The 26,598-nt window shown below is 43.4% G+C and overlaps 1 protein-coding gene across 1 annotated transcript in view; it reads left to right on the forward strand.

The window, feature by feature from the left end:
* commd10 (COMM domain containing 10) overlaps positions 1-22,830 on the forward strand; it is a 42,222-nt gene extending 19,392 nt beyond the window's left edge. Inside the window, 2 exon segments of the mRNA NM_001160539.1 lie at positions 22,238-22,300; positions 22,399-22,830. Of these exon segments, the coding sequence (NP_001154011.1) occupies positions 22,238-22,300; positions 22,399-22,437 (102 nt within the window). The 3' untranslated portion in view covers positions 22,438-22,830.
* Positions 22,831-26,598: the final 3,768 nt, after the last annotated feature.

The raw sequence follows: 26,598 nt of genomic DNA on the forward strand, positions 1-26,598 counted from the left end.
GTATCACAATTCCAGTGGGTCAGAAGTTTACATACACTAAGTTGACTGCCTTTAAACAGCTTGGAAAATTCCAGAAAATGATGCATTGACTTTAGAAGCTTCTGATCGGCTAATTGACATAATTGGAGGTGTACCTGTGGATTTATTTCAAGGCCTACCTTCCAACTCAGTGCCTCTTTACTCTACATCATGGGAAAATCAAAATAAATCTGCCAAGACCTCTGCCCCCAAAAATGGTAGACCTCCAAGTCTGGTTCATCCTTGGAAGCAATTTCCAAATGCCTGAAGGTACCACGTTCATCTGTACAAACAATAGTACTCAAGTATAAACACCATAGGACCACGCAGCCATCATTCCGCTCAGGAAGGAGATGCGTTCTGTCTCCTAGAGATGAACGTTCTTTGGTGCGAAAAGTGCAAATCAATCCCATAACAACAGCAAAGGACCTTATGAAGATGCTGGAGGAAACGGGTACAAAAGTATCTATATCCACAGTAAAACGAGTCCTATATCAACAACCTGAAAGGCTGCTCAGCAAGGAAGAAGCCACTGTTCCAAAACCTCCATAAAAAAGCCAGACTACGGTTTGCAACTGAACATGGGGACAAAGGTCGTACTTTTTGGAGAAATGTCCTCTGGTCTGATGAAACAAAAATAGAACCGTTTGGCCATAATGACCATCAATATGTTTGGAGGAAAAAGGGGGGTCCTTGCAAGACATCAAGACATCATTCAGGAAGTTAAAGCTTGGTCGCAAATGGGTCTTCCAAATGGACAATGACCCCAAGCATACTTCCAAAGTTGTGGCAAAATGGCTTAAGGACAACAAAGTCAAGTTTATTGGAGTGGCCATCACAAAGCCCTGACCTCAATCCTATAGAAAATGTGTGGGCAGAACTGAAAAGGTGTGCGAGCAAGGAGGCCTACAAACCTGACTCAGTTACACCAGCTCTGTCAGGAGGAATGGGCCAAAATTCACCCAACTTATTGTGGGAAGCTTGTGGAAGGCTCCTCGAAATGTTTGACCCAAGTTAAGCAATTTAAAGGCAATGCTACAGAATACTAATTGAGTCTATGTAAACTTGTGAATGTGATGAAAGAAATAAAAGCTTAAATAAATCACTGGGAATGTGATGAAATAAATAAAAGCTTAAATAAATCATTCTCTCTACTATTATTCTGACATTTCACATTCTTTAAAAAAAAGTGGTGATCCTAACTGACCTAAGACAGGAATTTTTACTAGGATTAAATGTCAGGAATGATTTTTTTTTAAACTGAGTTTAAATGTATTTGGTGAAGGTGTATGTAAACTTCTGACTTCGACTGTACATACACAGGTTTGTTTAGTTGTATTCAGTGGTGTGTGGTTGTGGCAGATCCCCATGGGATATCTGGTCAAACCCCACACTCCGGTCTTTAACCCCACACACAATACTTTGTTTAGAGCAACCAGATTCATTATAGATGCAGGAAGCAGCATCAGTATGTCACTTTCATACTCCGCTTTCCCCATCATATTGCTCCATGGGAAATGGCTCAGCAGGCCTAAAGAGATGCCCCAGCATCTGACACGCCAGAAACCATTCCTGTTTGACGTCTGTGTGCCATCAGTGTTGAATCAATCCCCACCATAACTCAAAACAAGCTTTTTTTCAACACCAAAGCAACAATTTGAGACTGGGGGCATAGGATGTGCTTGAAAAGCTTTGTTAAATGAAGCTCTGCAGTATGTTGGTTGGTGAAGCTACAGTGGGGAAAGTATTCAGACCCCTTGATTTTTTCCACATTGTGTTACATTACAGCCTCATTCCAAAATGAATTCATTCCCCCCCCCCATCAATCTACACACAATAGCCCATAATGACTTAGCAAAAACAAGTTTTTAGACATTTTGGGAAATGTATTAAAAATAAAAAACTCACATTTAGATAAGTATTCAGACCCTTTGCTCAGTACTTTCTCCCATTCTTTGCAGATCCTCTCAAGCTCTGTCAGGTTGGATGGTGGGCGTCGTTGCAAAGCTATTTTCAGGTCTCTCCAGAGCTATTTGATCGGGTTCAAGTCTTGGCTCTGGTTGGGCCATTCAAGGACATTCAGAGAAGCCACTCATGTGTTGTCTTGGCTGTGTGCTTAGGGTTGTTGTCCTGTTGGAAGGTGAACCTTCAGCCCAGTCTGAGGTCCTGAGCGCTCTGGAACGGTTTTCATCAAGGATCTCTGTACTTTGCTCTGTTCTCTTTATCCCTCGATCCTGACTAGTCTCCTGGTCCCTGCCGCTGAAAAACATCCCCACAGCATGATGCTGCCACCTCCATGCTTCACCATAGGGATGGGGCCAGGTTTCTTCCAGATGTGACGCTTGGCATTCAGACCAAAGAGTTTATATCTTGGTTTCATCAGACCAGAGAATCTTGTTTCTCATGGTCTGAGGTGCACCTTTAGGTGCCTTTTGGCAAACTCCAAGCGGGCTGTCATGTTCCTTTTACTGAGGAGTGCTTTCCATCTGGCCACTTTATGATAAAGGCCAGATTGGTGGAGTGCTACAGAGACTGTTGTCCTTCTGGAGCTCTGTCAGAGTGACAATTGGGTTCTTGGTCACCTCCCTGACCAACGCCCTTCTCCCCCAATGCTCAGTTTGGGTGGGCGGCCAGCTCTAGGAATAGTCTTGATGGTTCCAAACTTCTTCCATTTAAGAATGATTCAGGCCACTGTGTTCTTGGACTTTCAATGCTGCAGCCATTTTTTGGTACCCTTCCCCAGATCTGTGCCTCGACACAATCCTGTCTCTGAGCTCTACGGACAATCCCTTCGACCTCATGGCTTGGTTTTTGCTCTGACATGCACTGTCAGCTATGGGATCGTTATAAAGACAGGTGTGTCCTTTCCAAATCATGTCCAATCAGTTGAATTTACCACAGCTGGACTCCAATCAAGTTGTCGAAACATCAAGGATGATGAATGGAAACAAGATGCACCTGAGCTCAATTTTGAGTCTGAATACTTATGTAAATAAGGTTTTTCTGTTTTAGATTTTTTTAAACTGTTTTTGCTTTGTCATTACGGGATACTGTGGGTGGGTAGATGGGGAAAACATTGAATTAATCAATCATTTTAGAATAAGGCTGAAATGTAACCGTGTGTATGGGTCTTTCTGAATACACTGTAAATGTTTTTTATCCCCTTAGGCTATAGCATAAACAATTTTGGCAAGTTTTTGAAGAATACGGTTGCAGCTCCTTTCATGTCTCTCTTCAGGTCTCGTCAGGTTGATTTTAAAAACGTGTGTATTTTTATATAACGTTAAATTCATGAAAGCATGCCTACGTCAGTACAGTACTGTATTGCCTATTAGGAATACTCTGTCTATCCATAGCTATAAACTGATCTCTGCTCCTTGGTCCCTGTGTATCGACTCTCATCATCATCAAACCTGAGTAATGTGACTTACAGTGGCACTGAACTTCTGAAAGCATTAACCAATCATTTTTCTGCTGCATTGCGCATTTTCAATGAAACACGGGATGGGTTGGAAAGAACATGTAAGCAATTTACTTACGTTCGCTGTCTATATCCTCTGCCATATGTCTCCATCATTGTTCTATTAATAGCTAGACTTCTTATCTGTTGTTGGATCATAAAGGCTGTGTGGACACAATACTTAGAACCCACTCCCTGTTGGAGTTTATCCGCTGGGATCTGCCCGGCAGAAATGGGGCTTAGAAAAATCAAGCAAGCACCACGTGATGAGACCAGATGGCTTTATTGCATCAAGGCTTCATCAAAGCAATGCTAAATTCCAATGTAATCTCGGGCGTGCTAGATAGAGAAGGTAGTGCAGATAGGTGGTGCGGAGATATGAAACAAAGCTATATGAAAGATGTCATATGTTAAGAGGGGAGTCTTTGTTTTAATGTTGTGGTGTCACTAGTTACTTAACTAAAGACGTGGAGATGTTGTAGTAGAGGGAGAGAATCTCTCCGCAAATATCCAGAGTGACTCCAAATGAACATCTTGCGTTTTGTATCAAACACTTCTAATTTAAACTCTAAAACCTCTCAAATTAATTGAAATAGTGTTTAATACACATGACTGATCAACTATTTATGCTGTATTTAAGGGGAAAGAGCATTTGGAAGTTACACTGTTCAAGCACTGAAATTTATACTGGATTCAGACACGTATCTGTAGATGGGATTTGAATCAATAGGACTTAGCTTTGACATAAAAGAAAACTAGCTCGATTCATTTTTTTCTATCTGCTGTCAGGGGTTGCTGGCTGGCTGGGGCCTGCCATACCTTGAATACATTGTGTTTCTTTAAGTTCAGTCAGTTTTGTCAGGTATAAATTATGTATAGGATTTAACCTGAAAGTTAAAACAGTCAAACAATACCTTTTGTGAATTCTAATGAATCATTCAAACATATTGTAGGCCATGGGCCTGGGGAACTAGATTGCATGCCCCATAGTCTGCCCGTGTCGTTGTCTTCTCCAGATCCAGGTTCGAGTAAAGCCCATATCAAACAAAGCGTTTTTTTGTGTGTGTGAACGAGCGTGTACACGCTGGAATTAGAATGCACTCTGGTGAATGTGAGAAAACAACAGACGGGCCATCATGCGTTTCAAATTAGAACATCCAGTCTCTTTTTCTCACGTTCACGTGAAGCAATGCTGGTAAAGTGAAAAAATGGACTGTTTGTGCATTGACATCTGGAATTGTGAAATGTATAGTTAAAAAGTGTTTAAGTTGAGCTGCCAGTACCAATAATACATACGCCTATTTGAAAACAATAACTTTATGCCTACCTTTGTTGATTTCGAGCACAGGCATATAGCCTTGGCAGGCTACGGCTGGGAAACTCCAGGAACTCTGTTCAAGAGAGAATAATGTTATGTAGAAATAAAGAATTTAGCTAGTCTCGTTCTAAGTGCTAGGGTGTATTAGCTACAACTCTCCTGATGTTCCTGAGCCAACATAACAACAGGAGGCAGGTACGGTGGCTCCCGTAGGACATATGTAAGGTGAGTCAAAAGGAGCGCGCAACAATAATTCACAAGGGCTACATAGCGAACATCACAAACACAACTATTTATTATCGATGCTCGGGACCGTTAAGTTGGCATACGCTACGCAGTGCGATGTGACTTGGCGCGCTCTACTCACACGCAAAGTCTGTGTGGTTCCGGCATAACAGTACACTCACGTTAATCCAGAACCACATTTTGTGCTCTTATTTGTACAATCTTAGCTTCCTTTTTTAAGTGTCAATAAAGTTGTTCGCTCAAAATGCTAGTCCTATACATTTAATACAACAGCCCTCCTCAGTGGTTTTTACAACTGGCTAGATATTACATAAGGATGTTTCTGTGTTGGTCCTGTAGATTAATTTGAGGATATATACAGTGGTAGAATACTATCCCTTGTCTTCATTTAGACACAGGACCTAATCCTATTGTAGGTTCCATACTGTAGTAGGACAAACAGGACCGGCTTGCACCCCCCTGAGACCCTGACCTTTAGAGTTGGCGTTATGGACTAGACTCACAAAGGATGACTTAAGCTCAGAGGTGCTGATAAAGCATGACTGCTCACACTCAAAGCTGAAGATGTTTGTCTTTTTAGTTTTTTGACCATTCATGGGAATTTGCTAGCTTCATCAATGTGCTGTGTGTGCTGTGCCCTCTTAATTATTCATCCCAAATTTGAAGGGAGCTGTTTAAAACCGCTCCTACTGTTGTTCATCTGTTTTAATGGTCTGGGTGATGGTCCCTCGGTCCATTCTGAATGTCATAAAGAGCAGCAACCGATTTATCATCTGGGGTTTCAGATAAACGCCAAGCGTTGTGGCGGGTGATAGCAAAGGGAATTGCAGTTGACCTGAAAGACTAACAGACACGCCTACGTTCCTCAGCCCAGACTTTTAACCACTTAAAAATAGTTGTTCTTTAGGAGCAAATTTGGGGTGGCAGGTAGCCTAGTGGTTAGAGCGTTGGGCCAGTAACCAAAAGGTTGCTCGATCGAATCCCCGAGCTGACGAGGTAAAAATCTGTCATTCTTCCCCTGAACAAGGCAGTTAACCCACTGTTCCCCGGTAGGCCGTCATTGTAAATAAGAATTTGTTTTTAACTCACTTGCCTAGTTAAATAAATAAAATTAATTCAAAAAATTACCTGGCAGCTCTCTACAGACATTGCAGTCATAATTCTAAAGTCAAATTTCTGTAATTATTTTGTGTTATTGACTGTACGTTTTGTTTATCCCATGTGTAACTGTTATTTTTGTCTCACTGCTATGCTTTATCTTGGCCAGGTCGCAGTTGTAAATGAGAACTTGTTCTCAACTGGCCTACCTGGTTAAATAAAGTGTAGGTGAAATAAATAATAAAGAAATGAACTGTTAGTGTCACACTGAGCTTTTTCTGTTCACACTAATGATGTACTCATCCTCAAATCCCTACAGTTAAGAATACTGCATTAATAAAGCAGAACTTGTTCTCCACACCAAGCAGCTCCTAGCTACATATTTGTTCACTGCATATGTTTTTTTTGTACACGTGGTTTTATAAGTAGGTTATGTGTTTGAGAATTCATTTTAACATTGTTTCTACCAACTGGCAAGCAGGCAAGACAAATATTTGCTATCTTAATTGTTCATTTTTTTATGGGGACTTGGGCTTCTCCATAAACTCTTTGGATTTAAGTACATTTTTCTGCGTGATTGTATTCCACACAGATTGTGCATTTTACAGACAAAACATGCTGTAAGTCGTCTCATCTTTGTTGTTCAATTCAATAGCTTATTAGAACCGTCAAACCACTCTCTCTTTATGTAGGTGAGTGATATTTCCAAGGATGTGGCCCCAGACAGGATGCTCTAGGCGTACTTCATCCTGCAGGTGATCTATCCTGGGTCTTTGGCCAAGAGTTGGGTTCCACCTACTCTCTGCACCCCCACCCACCCACACACCTCTATCACCTTGTCATTTGGTTGTGGCTTTGCAAATATAAAGCCTAGCAGGATGGTAGGCTATTTTAATTGGAAAACATGGTGATGGGGAGCTACAAGGCAGTGGAAAATCATCTCTTGGCAACAACGTGATTTCAACCTAGATTGTTATCTTGGTTCAGGTGATAAGACAATATGGGTATTTTGATGGCATCTCGATAGCATTTGAACAATGGACAAAGAACAATCCTGCCTGTGTTGTTGAAGATATGTTTTGCAGTCATGCATCACTTTAACTGGAGTTTCCCTGCTTTAAAAAGTATATACATTTCACCTTTATTTAACCAGGGAGGCCAGTTTAGAACAAGTTCTCATGTACAAATGCGACCTGGCCTATGATAAAGCAAAGCAGTGCGATAAAAACAACAGAATTACACATGGAATAATCTAACGTACAGTCAATAACACAATAGAAAAATATATATACAGTGTGTGTGTCCGTTTCCGATGAATTCCGTCTACTGCACGTACTAGATTTTATAGGGCTCATTAAAAAAAAATGTAAGTATGAAATAGTAAGTCATTGAAAATAGAGGAATGGGAGGCTGTGACTGAGCTGGTAAAAAGGAGCATTTTTTAAATACATGTCATAAATGTTTTGAACCCTGCGATCCAGTGTGTTATTCAGATTTTTGGATATGCGGTATTATGTATGATTAGCTAATGTTTCAAACATTTTGCGATGCATATTGGACACAGGTCTGCCATATCACATCATTAACCTTCATACATGTACTCTCTCCCAATAATTGCCTCTATATTAATCATTTATCTGAATGATAACGACCCAGGATGTTTAAAATCTCATTTAATTCAGCCTCCTGTCTAGATTGAGATGTGACTATTTCTTGGGTCGTTTCTTCTTAGACTGCTTTCATATACCCTGTTTATAGTGTACCAATTAAGCACAGTGTCTGTTGGAATTCTGTAGAAATGGCGCCTCCAGTTGACGGCAGACTTTATGTTGGGCGTGATAAACCTGTAATCAGAATGTGTGTCGGCTTTATTGTGCTGGTGAAGGAATGATACAGGGTGGTTTTGACAGTGGCTTCCACTCAGCATTGCAGGGACCTGGCAGTCGTTGATAAGACAGCCAGCTCTGCAGCCCCTAAAAAGGCACATTGGTGTGGAGTAGAATGAGGCGGTAGGATGCGAAGGGGAGAAAAAAGCCCTCTGCCTTTGGCAATTACTTCAACCATGCAGTTTCCTCACCATTACGTCAAAAGCCCCAGAATCCTTTTAGTCAGAGCTGTGCTGGTAAAAGCATTCCGAAGGAGACAATTCCACCCGCACCTTCTGGTGCTTCCTTATCCCTACAGCTCAGAAACTGAAGTTAACTCTGTTGTGAAAAACTAGCCACCACAACTCTGTTTATGGTCAGATGCCAATCTGTCATTCTGCTGTGTAATTGATGTATTTTAGTCCAACTATATAAAAGACTCAAACATTTAGTCAATGTTTCCCATTTAATATACAGTGCCTTGCGAAAGTATTCGGCCCCCTTGAACTTTGCGACCTTTTGCCACATTTCAGGCTTCAAACATAAAGATATAAAACTGTATTTTTTTTTGTGAAGAATCAACAACAAGTGGGACACAATCATGAAGTGGAACGACATTTATAGGATATTTCAAACTTTTTTAACAAATCAAAAACTGAAAAATTGGGTGTGCAAAATTATTCAGCCCCTTTACTTTCAGTGCAGCAAACTCTCTCCAGAAGTTCAGTGAGGATCTCTGAATGATCCAATGTTGACCTAAATGACTAATGATGATAAATACAATCCACCTGTGTGTAATCAAGTCTCCGTATAAATGCACCTGCACTGTGATAGTCTCAGAGGTCCGTTAAAAGCGCAGAGAGCATCATGAAGAACAAGGAACACACCAGGCAGGTCCGAGATACTGTTGTGAAGAAGTTTAAAGCCGGATTTGGATCCAAAAAGATTTCCCAAGCTTTAAACATCCCAAGGAGCACTGTGCAAGCGATAATATTGAAATGGAAGGAGTATCAGATTACTGCAAATCTACCAAGACCTGGCCGTCCCTCTAAACTTTCAGCTCATACAAGGAGAAGACGGATCAGAGATGCAGCCAAGAGGCCCATGATCACTCTGGATGAACTGCAGAGATCTACAGCTGAGGTGGGAGAGACTGTCCATAGGACAACAATCAGTCGTATATTGCACAAATCTGGCCTTTATGGAAGAGTGGCAAGAAGAAAGCCATTTCTTAAAGATATCCATAAAAAGTGTTGTTTAAAGTTTGCCACAAGCCACCTGGGAGACACACCAAACATGTGGAAGAAGGTGCTCTGGTCAGATGAAACCAAAATTGAACTTTTTGGCAACAATGCAAAACGTTATGTTTGGCGTAAAAGCAACACAGCTGAACACACCATCCCCACTGTCAAACATGGTGGTGGCAGCATCATGGTTTGGGCCTGCTTTTCTTCAGCAGGGACAGGGAAGATGGTTAAAATTGATGGGAAGATGGATGGAGCCAAATACAGGACCATTCTGGAAGAAAACCTGATGGAGTCTGCAAAAGACCTGAGACTGGGACGGAGATTTGTCTTCCAACAAGACAATGATCCAAAACATAAAGCAAAATCTACAATGGAATGGTTCAAAAATAAACATATCCAGGTGTTAGAATGGCCAAGTCAAAGTCCAGACCTGAATCCAATCGAGAATCTGTGGAAAGAACTGAAAACTGCTGTTCACAAATGCTCTCCATCCAACCTCACTGAGCTCGAGCTGTTTTGCAAGGAGGAATGGGAAAAAAAATTCAGTCTCTCGATGTGCAAAACTGATAGAGACATACCCCAAGCGACTTACAGCTGTAATCGCAGAAAAAGGTGGCGCTACAAAGTATTAACTTAAGGGGGCTGAATAATTTTGCACGCCCAATTTTTCAGTTTTTGATTTGTTAAAAAAGTTAGAAATATCCAATAAATGTCATTCCACTTCATGATTGTGTCCCACTTGTTGTTGATTCTTCACAAAAAAATACAGTTTTATATCTTTATGTTTGAAGCCTGAAATGTGGCAAAAGGTCGCAAAGTTCAAGGTGGCCGAATACTTTCGCAAGGCACTGTAGGTAGCACTGTGAATTTCAATTTGAAGTACCATTCTCGCCCTGAAATAATTTTGTTTTGGAGAGAAACTATCGGACCTCAACATTTGAGATATTTACAGAGTTTGTATGACAGAAGTCTGATGTGACTGTGCCTGAACTGAGATGGAGAAATAGGGTAGAAAAACAACTCAAGCAATTCTGTCATCTTGGCAAGAACACAGGTCTCCACTATCACGTCTCTGTCTTGAAGGGCTGGTTCAAAGGTGACCAGAGGGGTTTTGAAACATTGCTGAAAGTAAATTAGTGTGTACTTTATGCCAGTATTATATCTTAGAATTTTGCCCTTAGTGTATAAAACTACAACGCTCCAGTTTTTTTACGCCCAAATTTACTGATAATTTTTTTATTCAATTCAAAATGAGGTTAGTTTTTTTATGTCTGTAAATAATTGTATTAATCATTACATGTTGTATGGCAGAGGAACAATTATGTTTTGAGAGTGAATTCCAACCGAAAACAGTGACACAATGCATTTCTATGAAGTGCCTAATAATATACTGAACAGAAATATATAAACGCAACGTGCAACAATTTCAAAGATTTTTTACTGAATTACAGTTTATATAAGTAAATCCGTCAATTGAAATGAATGAATTAGGCAATAATCTAGGGATTTCACATGACTGGGAATACAGATATGCATTTGTTGGTCACTGATACCTTTTTATTTATTGATTAAAATGTAAAAAGAAAAGTAGAGGCGTGGATCAGAAAACCTGTCAGTATCTGGTGTGACCACCATTTGATTTGATTTATTAGGATCCCCGTTAGCGACACATCTCCTTCGCATAGAGTTGGTCAAGATGTTGATTGTGGAATGTTGTCCCACTCCTCTTCAATGGCTGTGTGCGAAATTGCTGGATATTGGAGGGAACTGGAACACGCTGTCGTACATGTCGATCCAGAGCATCAGGATTGTCACAGTATCGCCGTGCATTCAAATTGCCATGGATTAAATGCTATTGTGCTTCTTTGTCCGTAGCTTATGTCTGCCTATACCATAACCCCACCGAAGCCATGGGGCACTCTGTTCACAGCGATGACATCAGCAAACTGCTTGCCCACACAACGTCATACACATGGTCTGCGGTTGTGAGGCCGGTTGGACGTACTGCCAAATTCTCTAAAACAACGTAATGGTAGAGAAATGAACATTTTAAATTCTCTGGCATCAGCTCTGGTGGACATTCCTGCAGTTATGGCAATTGCACCCTGCCTCAACTTGAGACATCTGTGGCATTGTGTAATGATCATGCTGTTTAATCAGCTTCTTGATATGCCACACTTGTCAGGTGGATGAATTATCTTGGCGAGGGAGAAATGCTCCCTAACAGGGATGTAAACAAATTTGTGCACAGAACTTGAGAGAAATAAGCTTTTTGTGTGTATGGAACATTTTTGGGGATATTTTATTTATTATTTATTTATTTCAGCTCATGAAACATTGGACCCACACTTCACATGTTTTATATTTTGTTCAGTGTAGAACCATTCAAACCGAATGTGATTCAACCAAATCAGCCATAAAGAAATGATCTCAAAGACTTACTTTGAGATCCGATTTGATAGTAAGTAACTAAACTAGTGGGAACTGGCTGGTATGGGCATTGGCCATGGACTGGCTTTTAATGAATTGGCCAACCTTTAAAACAAATAATCTCTTGTCCCTGGGAGCTCGTTCACATTGGAGATGATTTTCAATGTAGAGCAGAGGGACATGAGCTCTGAGCAACACATGACTAGAATGGAGACTGCTGGAGGTGCCTGGCCTTGTGGTGCTGCTCTCTGTAGACACATTGTTTTACCATTCCCCTTGCTGTAAGTCAGTTTCCCTTCACTTCTCACTAATTACAACGGGGGAAGTTTATCTTTCCTGTCTGCAGTAGCATGCGTCATTAAAACAATATCCAGGGCAGAGCTCCTGAATTGGCTTTTGACTTGGCTAACGGACTGTCCGACATTTCACTTCAAAGCTTCAGGGTGCCATTATGTCGAGTACATAACTTTGTGTGTGTGTGTGTATATGTATGTATGTATGTATGTGTATATATATATATATATATCTCTTTATGAGCCGAAAATTAGTATTTTTTTCCAAACTATCTCCGTCTCTGCACTTTAGTGTAAAGTGTAAAGTAATTATATTGTAGGACCCTCCTGTATGCTAATGCGGTGCTAATCTGGTCCTTAGCGAGTGTCTTAATGAGGCCGACGTGCCCTCCGTGAGTGCTACATTATGGAAATAACTTGCATCGTGGGACAGCAGAAATGTAGCCTTATTTCCACTTTTAAAGCTTTCCTAACAAGGTATGTTGTCCTTTGAGGCCACAAGCAGAACATAAACAAACACACTAATGACTTGCATGGGGAGACTTCACAAGTGAGGTCCATGTTTCAGACAAGTAACAGATGGAGGTAAATGGGCCATGGTGGATAAACTATTAAGCTGCTGGACTAGAGAAGAAGCCCGATCCATGTACTTCGACTTGTTGTTCTGAATCGAATCAAGGTTGTACGTGGGCACTGTTCTATGTCCTATTCTATGCCTAGTGCAGTGGAACATGTATGGTGGTGTACTTGGCGGGAAAAATAATCAATTTGGATTCATATTTTCCACCGAATTAGCATGTCAGAGCCTGCCATGCATAATGTCTATTGAAGATAATTCTCATCTATGGTTATATTTAGGGAAATACTTTAACCAGATTAAAACTAGAAATATATGTTCTGTATGGAGCCTTATCCCAATACTTTTATCAAAGAAAATACAACTTTTATCCCAAATCTGAAATGATCATCGTTGGCTAGGCCTCTCCGTCCGCAGCGAGGCCTCTCCGTCCGCAGCGAGGCCTCTCCGTCCGCAGCGAGGCCTCTGGACTAGGGTCCAGGCCTCTCTGTCCGCAGCCTCTCTGTCCGCAGCGAGGCCTCTCTGTCCGCTGCGAGGCCTCTCTGTCCGCAGCGAGGCCTCTCTGTCCGCTGCGAGGCCTCTCTGTCCGCTGCGAGGCCTCTCTGTCCGCAGCTTTGAATCAAAGTGTTGAGTGTTATTACAGCCTGTGTCACTCTGAGTAAACAGGAGGAGGGGCTCACTCTTTCCTCTGACATCTGCGCTGTCTCCTCAAACACTGCCAGCTTTGAAACACTGGAAGCTCCCTGCGTTGCTTTAAGGAAAACACTGACGCTTGTTTCCAGACAAAATAAAGAGCTGCTTTCGATCGTTACAAGGGCCAGTTGATTTCACATGTGGTAGAGCAGTTACCAAAGTCAGCCTTTCGAAATGAGCTCAGACAGAGAGCAACAGCACCCAGCCACAGCAGTCCCCAGAGAGAAAATTGGTCATGGAAGTTAAGATGCATCAGAGGCACCGCAAAGCTTACTGCCTGATGAGAATGTATGTTTAGATATGTTTTAGTTTAAACCCTAGGAGATACGTCAACCTCCCCCTTTTGGATCGAAGAGGATGAGAGGGATGTAGGATCTGGTGGTTTGTTTGAGTTGAAGTCCGGTAATCTGCTTGCGTTGGGTTTCATCCTTTTTGTAAATGTCTTGGTTGGATTGGTTCAACATGACTTGTCAAGGCCATTCTCCAAAAAAGAACCAGTGCATGAGTTAACAGAAGAGCCGGCTAACTGATTAACAGAGAGTGTCACAACAACGTTGTACCTGCATTGCCCCTGGAGTATTCCTGTTGTGCAGAGGTCAAGGGAACCGGAGAGGAGGAGACCTAATTCCCTGTTTGGGAGGGGGTGGGGGCACCGGGAGGGAAGGCAAGGCCTAGCTGGTGCCCAGAGATGAGGCCTGCTCTGAAAGAGGCCTCTGTGTGGCAAAGCCTGTCATTACAGCTCTTTGGCTAGGCCGCGGCCGGGGACAATCCCAGCCTTTGTGCTCTTTTATTGCGCCAGGCTGTGTACTGTACTGAACGGCAGTGGGAGAGGCGTGTGAAAATTCCCTCCGCCCCAGATAGACTAGGCTACATTTAGTCAGCTGGGGTTCAGTAAGACTAGGGTACAGTCAGTCAGTCAGCTGGGGTTCAGTAAGACTAGGGTACAGTCAGTCAGTCAGCTGGGGTTCAGTAAGACTAGGGTACAGTCAGTCAGTCAGCTGGGGTTCAGTAAGACTAGGGTACAGTCAGTCAGTCAGTCAGCTGGGGTTCAGTAAGACTAGGGAACAGTCAGTCAGCTGGGGTTCAGTAAGACTAGGGATCAGTCAGTCAGCTGGGGTTCAGTAAGACTAGGGATCAGTCAGTCAGCTGGGGTTCAGTAAGACTAGGGATCAGTCAGTCAGTCAGCTGGGGTTCAGTAAGACTAGGGAACAGTCAGTCAGTCAGCTGGGGTTCAGTAAGACTAGGGAACAGTCAGTCAGTCAGCTGGGGTTCAGTAAGACTAGGGAACAGTCAGTCAGTCAGCTGGGGTTCAGTAAGACTAGGGATCAGTCAGTCAGCTAGCTGGGGTTCAGTAAGACTAGGGATCAGTCAGTCAGCTGGGGTTCAGTAAGACTAGGGTACAGTCAGTCAGTCAGCTGGGGTTCAGTAAGACTAGGGTACAGTCAGTCAGTCAGCTGGGGTTCAGTAAGACTAGGGTACAGTCAGTCAGCTGGGGTTCAGTAAGACTAGGGATCAGTCAGTCAGCTGGGGTTCAGTAAGACTAGGGAACAGTCAGTCAGTCAGCTGGGGTTCAGTAAGACTAGGGATCAGTCAGTCAGCTGGGGTTCAGTAAGACTAGGGATCAGTCAGTCAGTCAGTCAGCTGGGGTTCAGTAAGACTAGGGATCAGTCAGTCAGTCAGTCAGCTGGGGTTCAGTAAGACTAGGGAACAGTCAGTCAGTCAGTCAGCTGGGGTTCAGTAAGACTAGGGAACAGTCAGTCAGTCAGCTGGGGTTCAGTAAGACTAGGGAACAGTCAGTCAGTCAGCTGGGGTTCAGTAAGACTAGGGAACAGTCAGTCAGTCAGTCAGCTGGGGTTCAGTAAGACTAGGGATCAGTCAGTCAGCTGGGGTTCAGTAAGACTAGGGATCAGTCAGTCAGTCAGTCAGCTGGGGTTCAGTAAGACTAGGGAACAGTCAGTCAGTCAGTCAGCTGGGGTTCAGTAAGACTAGGGTTCAGTCAGTCAGTCAGTCAGTCAGCTGGGGTTCAGTAAGACTAGGGAACAGTCAGTCAGTCAGTCAGCTGGGGTTCAGTAAGACTAGGGAACAGTCAGTCAGTCAGCTGGGGTTCAGTAAGACTAGGGAACAGTCAGTCAGTCAGCTGGGGTTCAGTAAGACTAGGGTTCAGTCAGTCAGTCAGCTGGGGTTCAGTAAGACTAGGGTTCAGTCAGTCAGTCAGTCAGCTGGGGTTCAGTAAGACTAGGGTTCAGTCAGTCAGTCAGTCAGCTGGGGTTCAGTAAGACTAGGGAACAGTCAGGCAGTCAGTCAGCTGGGGTTCAGTAAGACTAGGGATCAGTCAGTCAGCTGGGGTTCAGTAAGACTAGGGAACAGTCAGTCAGTCAGTCAGCTGAGGTTCAGTAAGACTAGGGAACAGTCAGTCAGCTGGGGTTCAGTAAGACTAGGGTACAGTCAGTCAGTCAGCTAAGGGGGACACTTCTATTTCCTTAACTGCTAAACAAAATGACCCAACAATTTCCCCGGAGGCTTCGAGCTCAGACCAACATTAACCTCTCAATAAAGCATTCAGGGTTTTGTGTTGTGGTTGAGCAATGCAGATTAGGTTGGTCCGGAGTCGGATGTGTGCGCTGCATGTCGTGGTTGGAGCACAGCGACGGCCTCATTGTTTTTGAAGTCACAACAGAGGATGTGGTTTATTGTAATCAAGCACTAACAGGAATTCTGCCTCTGACATCATTAGTATACAAACCAATAGGCAAAACTGCCATTGTTATTTTCATTCGACCACCGAGGACATCCTTTGTATCCCAAATGTCTGTACACTTCATTAATATATGCTCATCGTCGATTACGTATTTGGTGTGTCAGTCAAACCTGTTGTTAAAAGACACAGAATGTTTTGTTTGATATCCTATGTCATGAACGTATATTCTAATCTAGAGATCCTCTTGTCTCTTGCATCAGGTTTTCACATCAGAAAGGGTCTTTATTTAAACATCCTTATTTTCCAGAAAGCCCGAGTTTCCATTTGTAACAGTCTGATAACCCAATCCTTTCAGGAGTGCTGCCATTAGGATCGTCTGCTGTCTGATGTGTCCTCTGTCTGATCCTCTGTCATTTTTTTTTGTTTATCTTTCTGCAGTGCTCAAGTCTGGCTGGCCGAGCATGTAGACATATGCTCTCCTATTCTCTAATTGGATCTTTGTATTCATCTGGGGATTGATTCGACTTAGCTTTCAACAAATGTCAATCCAATCTTGCAGTGGATGGATGCTTCCCTGGTAGCCTGTTTATATGTGGGCTTCTGGTAGCCTGTTTATATGTGGGCTTCTGGTAGCCTGTTTATATGTGGGCTTCTGGTAGCCTGTTTATATGTGGGCTTCTGGTAGCCTGTTTATATGTGGGCTTTCGAAATGCAGGCAGAGCTAGAAGAAAAAACAGCTCTCTGCCCCTGGGCGTCTACAGCAGCAGGAACAAAGGTGTGAAAGACGTAACGTCACAGTCCTGCCTCTGCACAGGCTCGGCAGGAGCAACGCTTCACCCAGTCATGCTTCTGTGAAGACATATCAAAACAACCTTGTCAGTTGTGGTTGTTGCGAAAGCCCATGGTTTCTAGTTAATGGTCATAAACCACAGTGTCCCTCTGTGACATCTGAAAGTCACTCACTTCTCCCTGTACCAGTACCAAGACCAGGCATTAGAATCCAGACTGGGCCTCTGGTGACTCCAATCGGAAGAGCTCTGAGTGGCAGATTGGCACATTGGCTCCCAGCCTGGGGCCCCCTCAGCTCATTGGGCGTAATCTACACATCTCTGACTGCATGCTGGGGGCCACAGCCAGGAATTTGCACAAACCCTCCATCTATTTATGACAGTTGAAAATCCCATTGAATTGTAGCGTTGTAAATATCCTACCTATTGTCTCCTGGCATGTTTATGGTGTAATGGAATTTAGGGGATGTAGTCTCTCCCTGGGCTGACCACTGTCTCCAGACAGACACTGACAGACACAGATAGGTGCAGACAGACAGGCACACCGACACACACACACACCGGCAGGCAGACAGACACACACACCGGCAGACAGGATGTAGTCTCTCCCTGGGATGACCACTGTCTCCAGACAGACACTGACAGACACAGATAGGTGCGGACAGACAGGCACACCGACACACACACACACCGGCAGGCAGACAGACACACACACCGGCAGACAGACAGACGCACACCGACAGGCAGGCAGACAGACACACACACCGGCAGGCAGACAGACACACACACCGGCAGACAGACAGACGCACACCGACAGGCAGGCAGGCAGACAGACACACACACCGGCAGACAGACAGACACACACACCGGCAGACAGACAGACACACACACCGGCAGACAGACAGACAGAAACCTTTCCCCAGGCGTCAGGCCCTCCAGGGGGGTGTGACAGGGAAGACTGTTTGACTTGTATATTGGATCTGAGTGAATGTCAGATTTGGGACTTTTCATTTACATTTGTCATGCAACATAATGGTTGTGTTGACATGTGAATGAAGAAGTTTGATATAATACATGATGACCTAAACGTCCAACACATTTGGCTTTTACCAATTCCACTCCAAGTGTGTTTTTTTCCAACTCATCAGACTATTCAATAAGCATTCCAGCAAGCATGAAAATGATTTTCTTCTCACCTTCAATTAAAAGACAAATTACATTGACATTTGAGCGGTTTTCATGCCCTTGTGTTGGTAACAGAATATTACAGCTTTCTCCCTCACACATATACATTTTTCTGTCACCTGTGAGAAATTATTGACAAAAAAAATGATACTTGAAGGGAATTTACATTTTAAAAGACAATTCCATAGTCATCTCCAGCACCACCCCAACATCAACATATGTGAAAATGACACGTTTCTATGTTTTGTAGTAAAGATTGAGGAAGATAACTGATTCCAATGACATCCTCAACCAATTAGGAGGCAATTAGTAAGCAATGCCTACTCATAATTGGTTAAAATCACACAATGCAGACCGATGTAATTGGAAACCCTCATCTTTCTCTGTTTTACTACAAAACATAGAAACGCTGCGTTGTCACATATGTTGGGGTATTTTGGGTATTTTATTAGGATCCCCATTAGCTGTTGCAAAAGCAGCACGATGCTGGAGATGATGAATATGAAATAGTGTATTTTTGACATTTCCCTTTAAGAGCATATCCCTCCCAGCTCTGCAAATACACAGGGATGTCTGACATTTTGTGCCAAAAACAGACAGCACCATACACCTTCAAGCTGGCTTTTTAAGAGCTCTGTGTCCATGGCAACGGTTAACCCAGGAGTTGTATTTTTTTATTCATAATTAAGAATGTTTGGGGAGCTGAGGGTGAGATGCCAGAAACCCAACAGCTCTGCCTCCTGTTTCTGTCAAGATTTCCATCAACAATTCACAAGGCAAAGGCAAGAGCATTCAAAATGGCCTCATTTAACTGTCAAGCCACATAACCCTGCAAAACGTGTATGCCTTGCACATTTATTTAGGGGGTTCATATTGATTTCCAGGGAAATCTGTACGTTTCCCAATTAGTCCCGTTCACCGAAAGTATACAGTGAGTATTTAGTAGGGTACATACATCGTTTTTTATTTAACTAGGCAAGTTAGTTGAAAACAAATTCTTATTTTCAATGACGGCCTACCCTGGCCAAACCTGTGAGCCATCCTATGAGACTCCCAATCACTGCCGGATGTGATACAGCCTGGATTTCAAACCAGGGACTGTAGTGACATCTACTGCATCTCACTGCTTTGGCACTGAGATGCAGTGCCTTAGACCGCTGCACCACTCGGGATTCATTACGTACATAGGGGATTGTTTCAACAAGTAAACATGATCAATACGTCAATTTAATTGCAGTTTAATTGTTTGTCAGGATTTGACATTCCCGTTCTCTCTCTAGGTATCTATCGAGTGTTCCCTGACGATGTTTTTTATTCTTCGTGTTTTTTTCTCTTTCTTCGTGTAAATCAACATTGTATCTCTCACATGGTGTTTTTTTTATTTAGGTCCAGTGTTTAATGGTTTGGATCGTTAGGGTGATGCGTCACAAGTAGGAGCAGTCTTGTATTATCGCCCTGTGCTTTTATCACTAATAGCACTTCTCCTTTCCATAGCACTTGCTCCATAAAGTTTGACAAGTGTTGCAAATCAGACCTTTTTTTTAGTGCACAATAACAAATAATTCATGAAAAGTGCATTTTTATGTCAACCTTTCCTCACCTGCTGAGATTAGACCTATCAGAAAATAACACTACCTGCTGCTTGAATATCATCGGATAGGTGGACATTATAACATGAAATCATAATGATTCATTTACAAATCATAGATCAACCTCTATGGCAGCACTTCAAACTATCATCTTCCATACCTTGTACCCTGTGAGGGTTGTCTCTCTTCCATACCTTGTACCCAAAAAGGGTTGTCTCTCTTCCATACCTTTACCCAAAACGAGTTGTTTCTCTTCCATACCTTGTACCCCAAAAGGGTTGTCTCTCTTCCATACCTTGTACCCAAAAAGGGTTGTCTCTCTTCCATACCTTTACCCAAAACGAGTTGTTTCTCTTCCATACCTTTACCCAAAACGGGTTGTCTCTCTTCCATACCTTTACCCAAAACGAGTTGTCTCTCTTCCATACCTTTACCCAAAACGGGTTGTTTCTCTTCCATACCTTGTACCCTGTGAGGGTTGTTTCTCTTCCATACCTTGTACCCTGTGAGGGTTGTTTCTCTTCCATACCTTGTACCCTGTGAGAGGGTACCCAAAACGGGTTGTTTCTCTTCCATACCTTGTACCCTGTGAGAGGGTACCCAAAACGGGTTGTTTCTCTTCCATACCTTGTACCCTGTGAGAGGGTACCCAAAACGGGTTGTTTCTCTTCCATACCTTGTACCCTGTGAGAGGGTACCCAAAACTGGTTGTTTCTCTTCCATACCTTGTACCCTGTGAGAGGGTACCCCAAACGGGTTGTTTCTCTTCCATACCTTGTACCCAGAGGTTATTTCTTCACCAATACATAATTGAATTGTCCTTCTCTAACCAGCATTTGTACAGGAAGCCCATGCAAACAGAGAGATGCAGTGCAGTGGTGTATCTCCTGATCCTCTTGTCCTAGCTTCCTCAATGTTTCATGTGCTCTTGCAGTATACCCATTAGTGTTAGCCCAGATCTGTCAAATCCTACTCAGGCCTTGGTGCTGAAACACTGGGCTGGGTTTAAACCGTGCCTCCCTCCCCATCACCACCAATGACATGTACACTGACACCACCAAACACAGCCAACCCCTCTGTGACTGAGACGGGCGGGCAGGCAGGCAGACAGACACATTGATGTTTAGGATCCCCTCTTGCTATATGTCAGTGGAGAAGATCACATCCCTCACCCTTTAGGTCTGTCCTCTGGTTCACCTCCCCATCACAGGAAGTTTGTTGTTGGCTATTTTAAAGAGTTCAACCAGCTCTATGTATCATCCTGAGGTCTCTGGAAACCAACAAATCAAATAGTAAGGGGTGAAGATTGAATGGGCAATTCTAAAGCCAATATGCTTTGGCATTTTGTCATCTTTTGGGATTTTTGTAGATGCTCCTTTCCGGTTCATTCCCAGAATTAATTTGCCACAATATAATATTTGACTTGTGTCACATATTTATAATGTGCAAATATGGTTGCACAAAATCTGTTACCTTGTCAAACCTCAATTCAAGTGTGGGTGGATGGGTGGGTCTGTGTGTGTGTGTGCCCTACATTTTCATGTTCGCACATACCAAGTGGGCTTTGGCGAGAGACGACATTTCCCCTTCTCTTAATTATGGATGATAATGTTGGGTCTAATTAATATCTGTTTCATTAATGTGCTCTGACACATTCCATCCCCCATTGTGTCTTCAGCCCCACAGTTCCGGCTACGTGTGTGTGTGTGTGTGTGTGTGTGTGTGTGTGTGTGTGTGTGTGTGTGTGTGCAACCCAACACTGGGATAACTCTCACAGCAAACTCTTGGTTTGATTAAATTCCTTGGTATCTTATTATTTGTTATTTCTTCACAATATATTTCCTATTTTATAGTTGCAACATGTAAAGTGTTGGTTCCATGTTTCATGAGCTGAAATAAAAAGGTCCCAGAAATGTTCCATACGCACAAAAAGCTTATTTCTCTCAAATTTTGTGTGCGAAGTTTACATTCCTGTTAGTGAGCATTTTTCCTTTGCTAAGACAATCCATCCACTTGACAGGTGTGGAATATCAAGAAGCTGATTAAACAGCATGATCATTACACAGATGCACCTTGTGCTGGGGATAATGTTGTCTTAGAGAATTTGGCAGTACTTCCAACCAGCCTTCCAACCGTGGTGGGTGAGCGGTTTGTTGTTGTCAATGTTGTGAACAGAGTGCCCCATGGTGGCGGTAGGATTATGGTATGGCAGGCATAAGCTACGGACAACGAAGACAATTGCATTTTATCGATGGCAATTTGAATGTACCGATACCATGACGAGATCCCGAGGCCCATTGTCGTGCCATTCATCCGCCGGCCTCACTCCATGTTTCAGATGATAATGCACAGCCCCATGTCTCAAAGGATCTGTACACAATTCCTGGAAGATTAAAACGTCCCAGTTTTTCCATGGCCTGCATACTCACCAGATTTGTCACCAATAGAGCATGTTTAGGATGCTCTGGATTGACATGTACGATAGCAAATTGACTGATATGAACTTCAACTCAGTAAAATGTTTCAGATTGTTGCATGTTGCGTTTTTATATTTTTTGTTCAGTGTACATGCAGTGATGGAAATGACTTACTGGACGGTAGGTGTACTTACTTTCAATGGACAGAAGTGCACAAATATTTGACGGGAGTGTTGTTGTTTTTTATAGAGAGCGGAGGGAGTGTTGTTGGCCGTGATGTTGGTTGACTCATGGTGAATCTTTCTTCTCTTCCAGAGTGTGGTGGAGAAAGTGTTTGTGGAGTTCAGCCACCAGGAGTTGCTTCAGTTCTACAACCAGGTCAGTGCTGCACATTGGTTCTGCTTTCCACATCACTGACTCCTTAACACCCGCAGGCATGTTTCCTTTCACCTAATTGTCAAACATTCTCCTTGCAGCTGGAGACGGTTCAAGCCCAATTGGACTCCCTCACCTGATGCGGGTTCCATTCTATTTCTATATGATGACAGCTATGGAAGAAGCAGTGTTGTCATTAAAATTCCCCATGCACACTGACAGGACACCTATCATAACAATGTGATGGTATAATAAGGGAGATCTCACATTTCCCTGTTTGTTGAGAGCAAAGGATGTGCGTGTGTGTGTATAGAACTGTAATCCAACTACATTTCATCCTTCAATGAAACTATTTTTCTACCTGTGTTTTCCGATGTGCAACATGAATGTTGCTGGTGAAATTCAGGCAATGTTATTTTTTAGGAATGTTTCTATATGAATGCTGATGAAATGTTACTAATGTACAAACACTGAACATGATATCATGTATATGTAATCTAAAGCACTAGAGGAATATAAAACATGTTGTAATCTGAAAAGTGGCATTGTTATTTCTTCTCTTACCCCACCTGTAGTTTCATCAGATAGAAGTGCAAAGGCACAGTTCAAATCCTCATCTCCACACTTAGCGGGCCAGACATTCCTAAACGAAGCACATTATTTTCAATTAGCGTTACAAAATGGAGCCATTTAAAATGAAGCGTATTGTCCAACGGTGAAGGTTTCACCAAAACAGATAGCTACAGGTTTTCCTCTCCCAGGGTCTCACGTTATCCCGTCCTCCTCACGTAATACCTGTCAAGTCCACATCGCTCTGAACAAAAGAAGAAACCGTTTCCCCGCCTCCTCCTCCTCTAGAGAAAGACAGTAAAACACTTTACGACCTTGTATCACATTTATGAAGATTTTTATTGAACAAAGTTTTCATTTCAATTTGCTGTTTCCTTCTTAACAATTATGTCGCCTTTGGTTGTTTTTGTATCAAACTTAGCAGGCAGCGTCTGTGTTAATGGGATAATAAGCATGTAGAATGGGCTCTAAAGCCGTTGTAAAACGGATGAGTTAGTCACTCGCTTAAGAGTAGGTTCTGGCAGCTGCTCCATGCTTCTCTGCCGCAGGCAGGACAATTTGGAGAATAGCTGAGGAAAAAATGAAACCTTTGCTCTACTTTCATCCTCTTTGGAGTGAAGATACCAGGCAGTGAGCACTCTGAACCTGATGTTGAAATGCAAAAAAAAAAATCCAGTCACCTCTCTCTCTAGAAAACCTCTCAAGACCTCTGTAACGACTGTTATTTTACCCAATTTACAGTTTTGCCACCATGTGGAAAAAAATCACCAAAGTCACTGCCTGAGGGAGCTGTGTGTCCTACAGCATGGGGAACAGATGGCTGCTTGCATCCTGCCGTGGAAAAAAAGTATCCGTTCTGAGTCTCCAACTGAGAGAACAGAACCGAGTCCTACTTGTGCGTGTGTGTGTCGAGGCCTGCTGGACAGTAAACACGAAGCAGTCAGGTTTTTATGGACAATTATCAAGGGTGGCCTGAACCAGCCAGCTCAAATAAGTGGATAATGCACTAATCCTGGATAAGACTGGTCGACCACTGCGCAAAGAGCGCTGGCCCTCAAATAATGGGCTGAGATGACAGCAGCTCTGGTACAAATGTGCCAAGAAGCAGACAGACAATTTAACCCAGTCACAAACTGACAAAAAATAAACGGTCTGCTCACAGTATTTAGTTGAGAGACTTGCGCGTAACCATAAAGATGGACAATAACATTGAAAACAGAGGAGGGGATACTCTGCAGTGTGCAAGGCCATCTAAGGAACTCCAGAAGTCTTTGCTCTCCAGGCTAAAACTTCACAGAGAAGAACCAGCGCTTCCGCACATCAACACAACTAAATTAAAGTCTCACCTTGCTTTTAGTGGCAGATAATCGGCAACAGTTTTGTCCACTTCTAACATGGATCTCCGTGTGGAGTTACGCAGCTCATATTAGGCCTAGCCTGTGTAGTTTTAAAGCTCATGTTAGGCCTATGTGGGGTTACAGAGCTCATATTAGGCCTAGCCTGTGTGTGGCAGGGCCTGTAACAGTGAGTTAGTGGGTGCTGAGGGACAATGTCTCTCATAGACAATATATCAAGTGTTCTATATCTATGTTGTGATTAATTATGTGATGTAACGGTACGGTGGGCTAGGGTGGGGTGGGGGGTTCTGGATCCACAGCCACCTGAGACCGTGTTCATTACCAGACCTGAGGATACACAGCCCCACAACCCCACCAGCCCCCAACTTACTGTAATGTAGGGCCCACAGGGTCCTCTCAGCCTGAGCCTGAGCCTCACCAACGATGCAGCCTCGTATCAAAATCTGACGCTCCCTTATCACATAGGTTCATGTCTGAAATCAGCAGAATGGGCCAAATCATCCGAAGTGTCTGGAAAACAAGTGTCATTGTTGCGGCTCCACTGCTGCTCTCCTTGATGCCACCGACTGAGGTCTGAGTGGAGGCCTTAGAGAATGGTAGAGGCCTCTTGTGGCCAAAAGGCAGTATTAGTATGGGCAGCGCCCTTGAGGGCTTCCACCATTTTAAGGTAGTCAACTGGGTGTGACTTCCAACTTCATTGGCTGGATCCCTCCTGGTGACCCTGTCGGAGTCATGTCCAACAGTGTCATCAGGAGGGATCAGCCAATTGTGAAGATGAAAATGGATGGAGATAGCTTCAGTTGCGCTGCCCATGCTGTCACAGATGCTATAATTGCACAGATAAATAGATGAGTCCTCTATCTATCTCTATGGTGGAGGCCGGTGTCTGCTGAGGATGTCTCCAGCCTTCTTGGCAGCACAGCGCCATGACAACACTAGCTTCTTCTTTCTTTCTTCAGGCGTCGTCTTTTCTCTTCCACTCTGTGTTAGATCACCGCTTTATGTTGTTTGCTCTCTTGCTTTCTCTCTCTCTTCCTCTCTCTCCCTCTGTTTACTGCAGATGTCCTTGTTTTTGTGTTGCTTGAAGCGTGGCGGCGCCCTCACTGAGGTGGCCGTTTTGTTGCAGTACATTGGGTAAATACTTGGAGACAGATGGGAGGTGGTGGTGGTGGTGGTGGTACACATGGCAGGTTCAGGGAGAGAGGAGGCCTCTCCGCCCTCTGCTAACAGACTGAGGGGTGGCCGTCAGCCCAAACATACTGCTCAGCCCGCAGGCACTCCATCAAACAACCCTAGCTTTATTTTGATCTCCTTATTTATTTTGATATTCATTTGTGCCTGTGGTCATGCTGTTTGCAATATATCCATTGCTAACAAATCGAAGAGATAACACTACATGGCCAAAAGTATATATGGACACCTGGTCGTTGAACATCTCATTCCGAAAGGTTGCTAGATCGAATCCCCGAGCTGACAAGGTAAAAATCTGTCGTTCTGCCCCTGAACAAGGCAGTTAACCCACTGCAGGCCGTCATTGAAAATACGAATTTGTTCTTAACTGACTTGCCTAGTTAAATAAAGGTTAAAAAAAAACAAAAAATACACACAAAAAAACTAAATCATGGGCATTAAAATGGAGTTGGTCCCCTCTTTGCTGCTATACAGCCTCCACTCTTCTGGGAAGGCGTTCCACTAGATGTTGTAACATTGCTGCGGGGACTTGCTTCCATTCATTGAATGCATTCAGTTGTACAACAACTGACTAGGTATCCCACTTTCCCTTTCCATTCAGCCACAAGAGCATTAGTGACTTTGATCACTGATGTTGGGCGATTAGGCCTGAATTGCAGTAGGCGTTCCAATTCACCCCAAAGGTATTCAATGGGGTTGACGTCAGGGCCCTGTGCAGGCCAGACGAGTTCTTCCATACCGATGTTGACAAACCATCTCTGCATGGACCTCGCTTTGTGCACGTAGCATTGTGATGCTGAAACAGGAAAGGGCCTTCCCCCAAACTGTTGCCACAAAGTTGGAAGCACAGAATCGTCTAGAATATAAGTGTATCATATAACGTTAAGATTTCCCTTCACTGGAACAAAGGGGCCTAGTCCGAACCATGAAAAACAGCCCCTGACCATTATTCCTCCTCCACCAAACTTTACAGTGTGCACTATGCATTGGGGCAGGTAGCGTTCTACTGGCATCCTCCAAAACCTGATTCATCCATCAGGCTACCAGATGGTGGAGCGTGATTCATCAGGGCCGCGTTTGATTCATCTAGAGGCCGCGTTTCCACTGAGTCCAATGGCGGCGAGCTTTACACCACTCCAGCTGAAGCTTGGCATTGCGCATGGTGATCTTAGGCTAGTGTGT

The sequence above is a fragment of the Oncorhynchus mykiss genome, chromosome 6 (genome assembly GCF_013265735.2).
Source record: "Oncorhynchus mykiss isolate Arlee chromosome 6, USDA_OmykA_1.1, whole genome shotgun sequence".
Classification (NCBI taxonomy): Eukaryota; Metazoa; Chordata; class Actinopteri; order Salmoniformes; family Salmonidae; genus Oncorhynchus; species Oncorhynchus mykiss.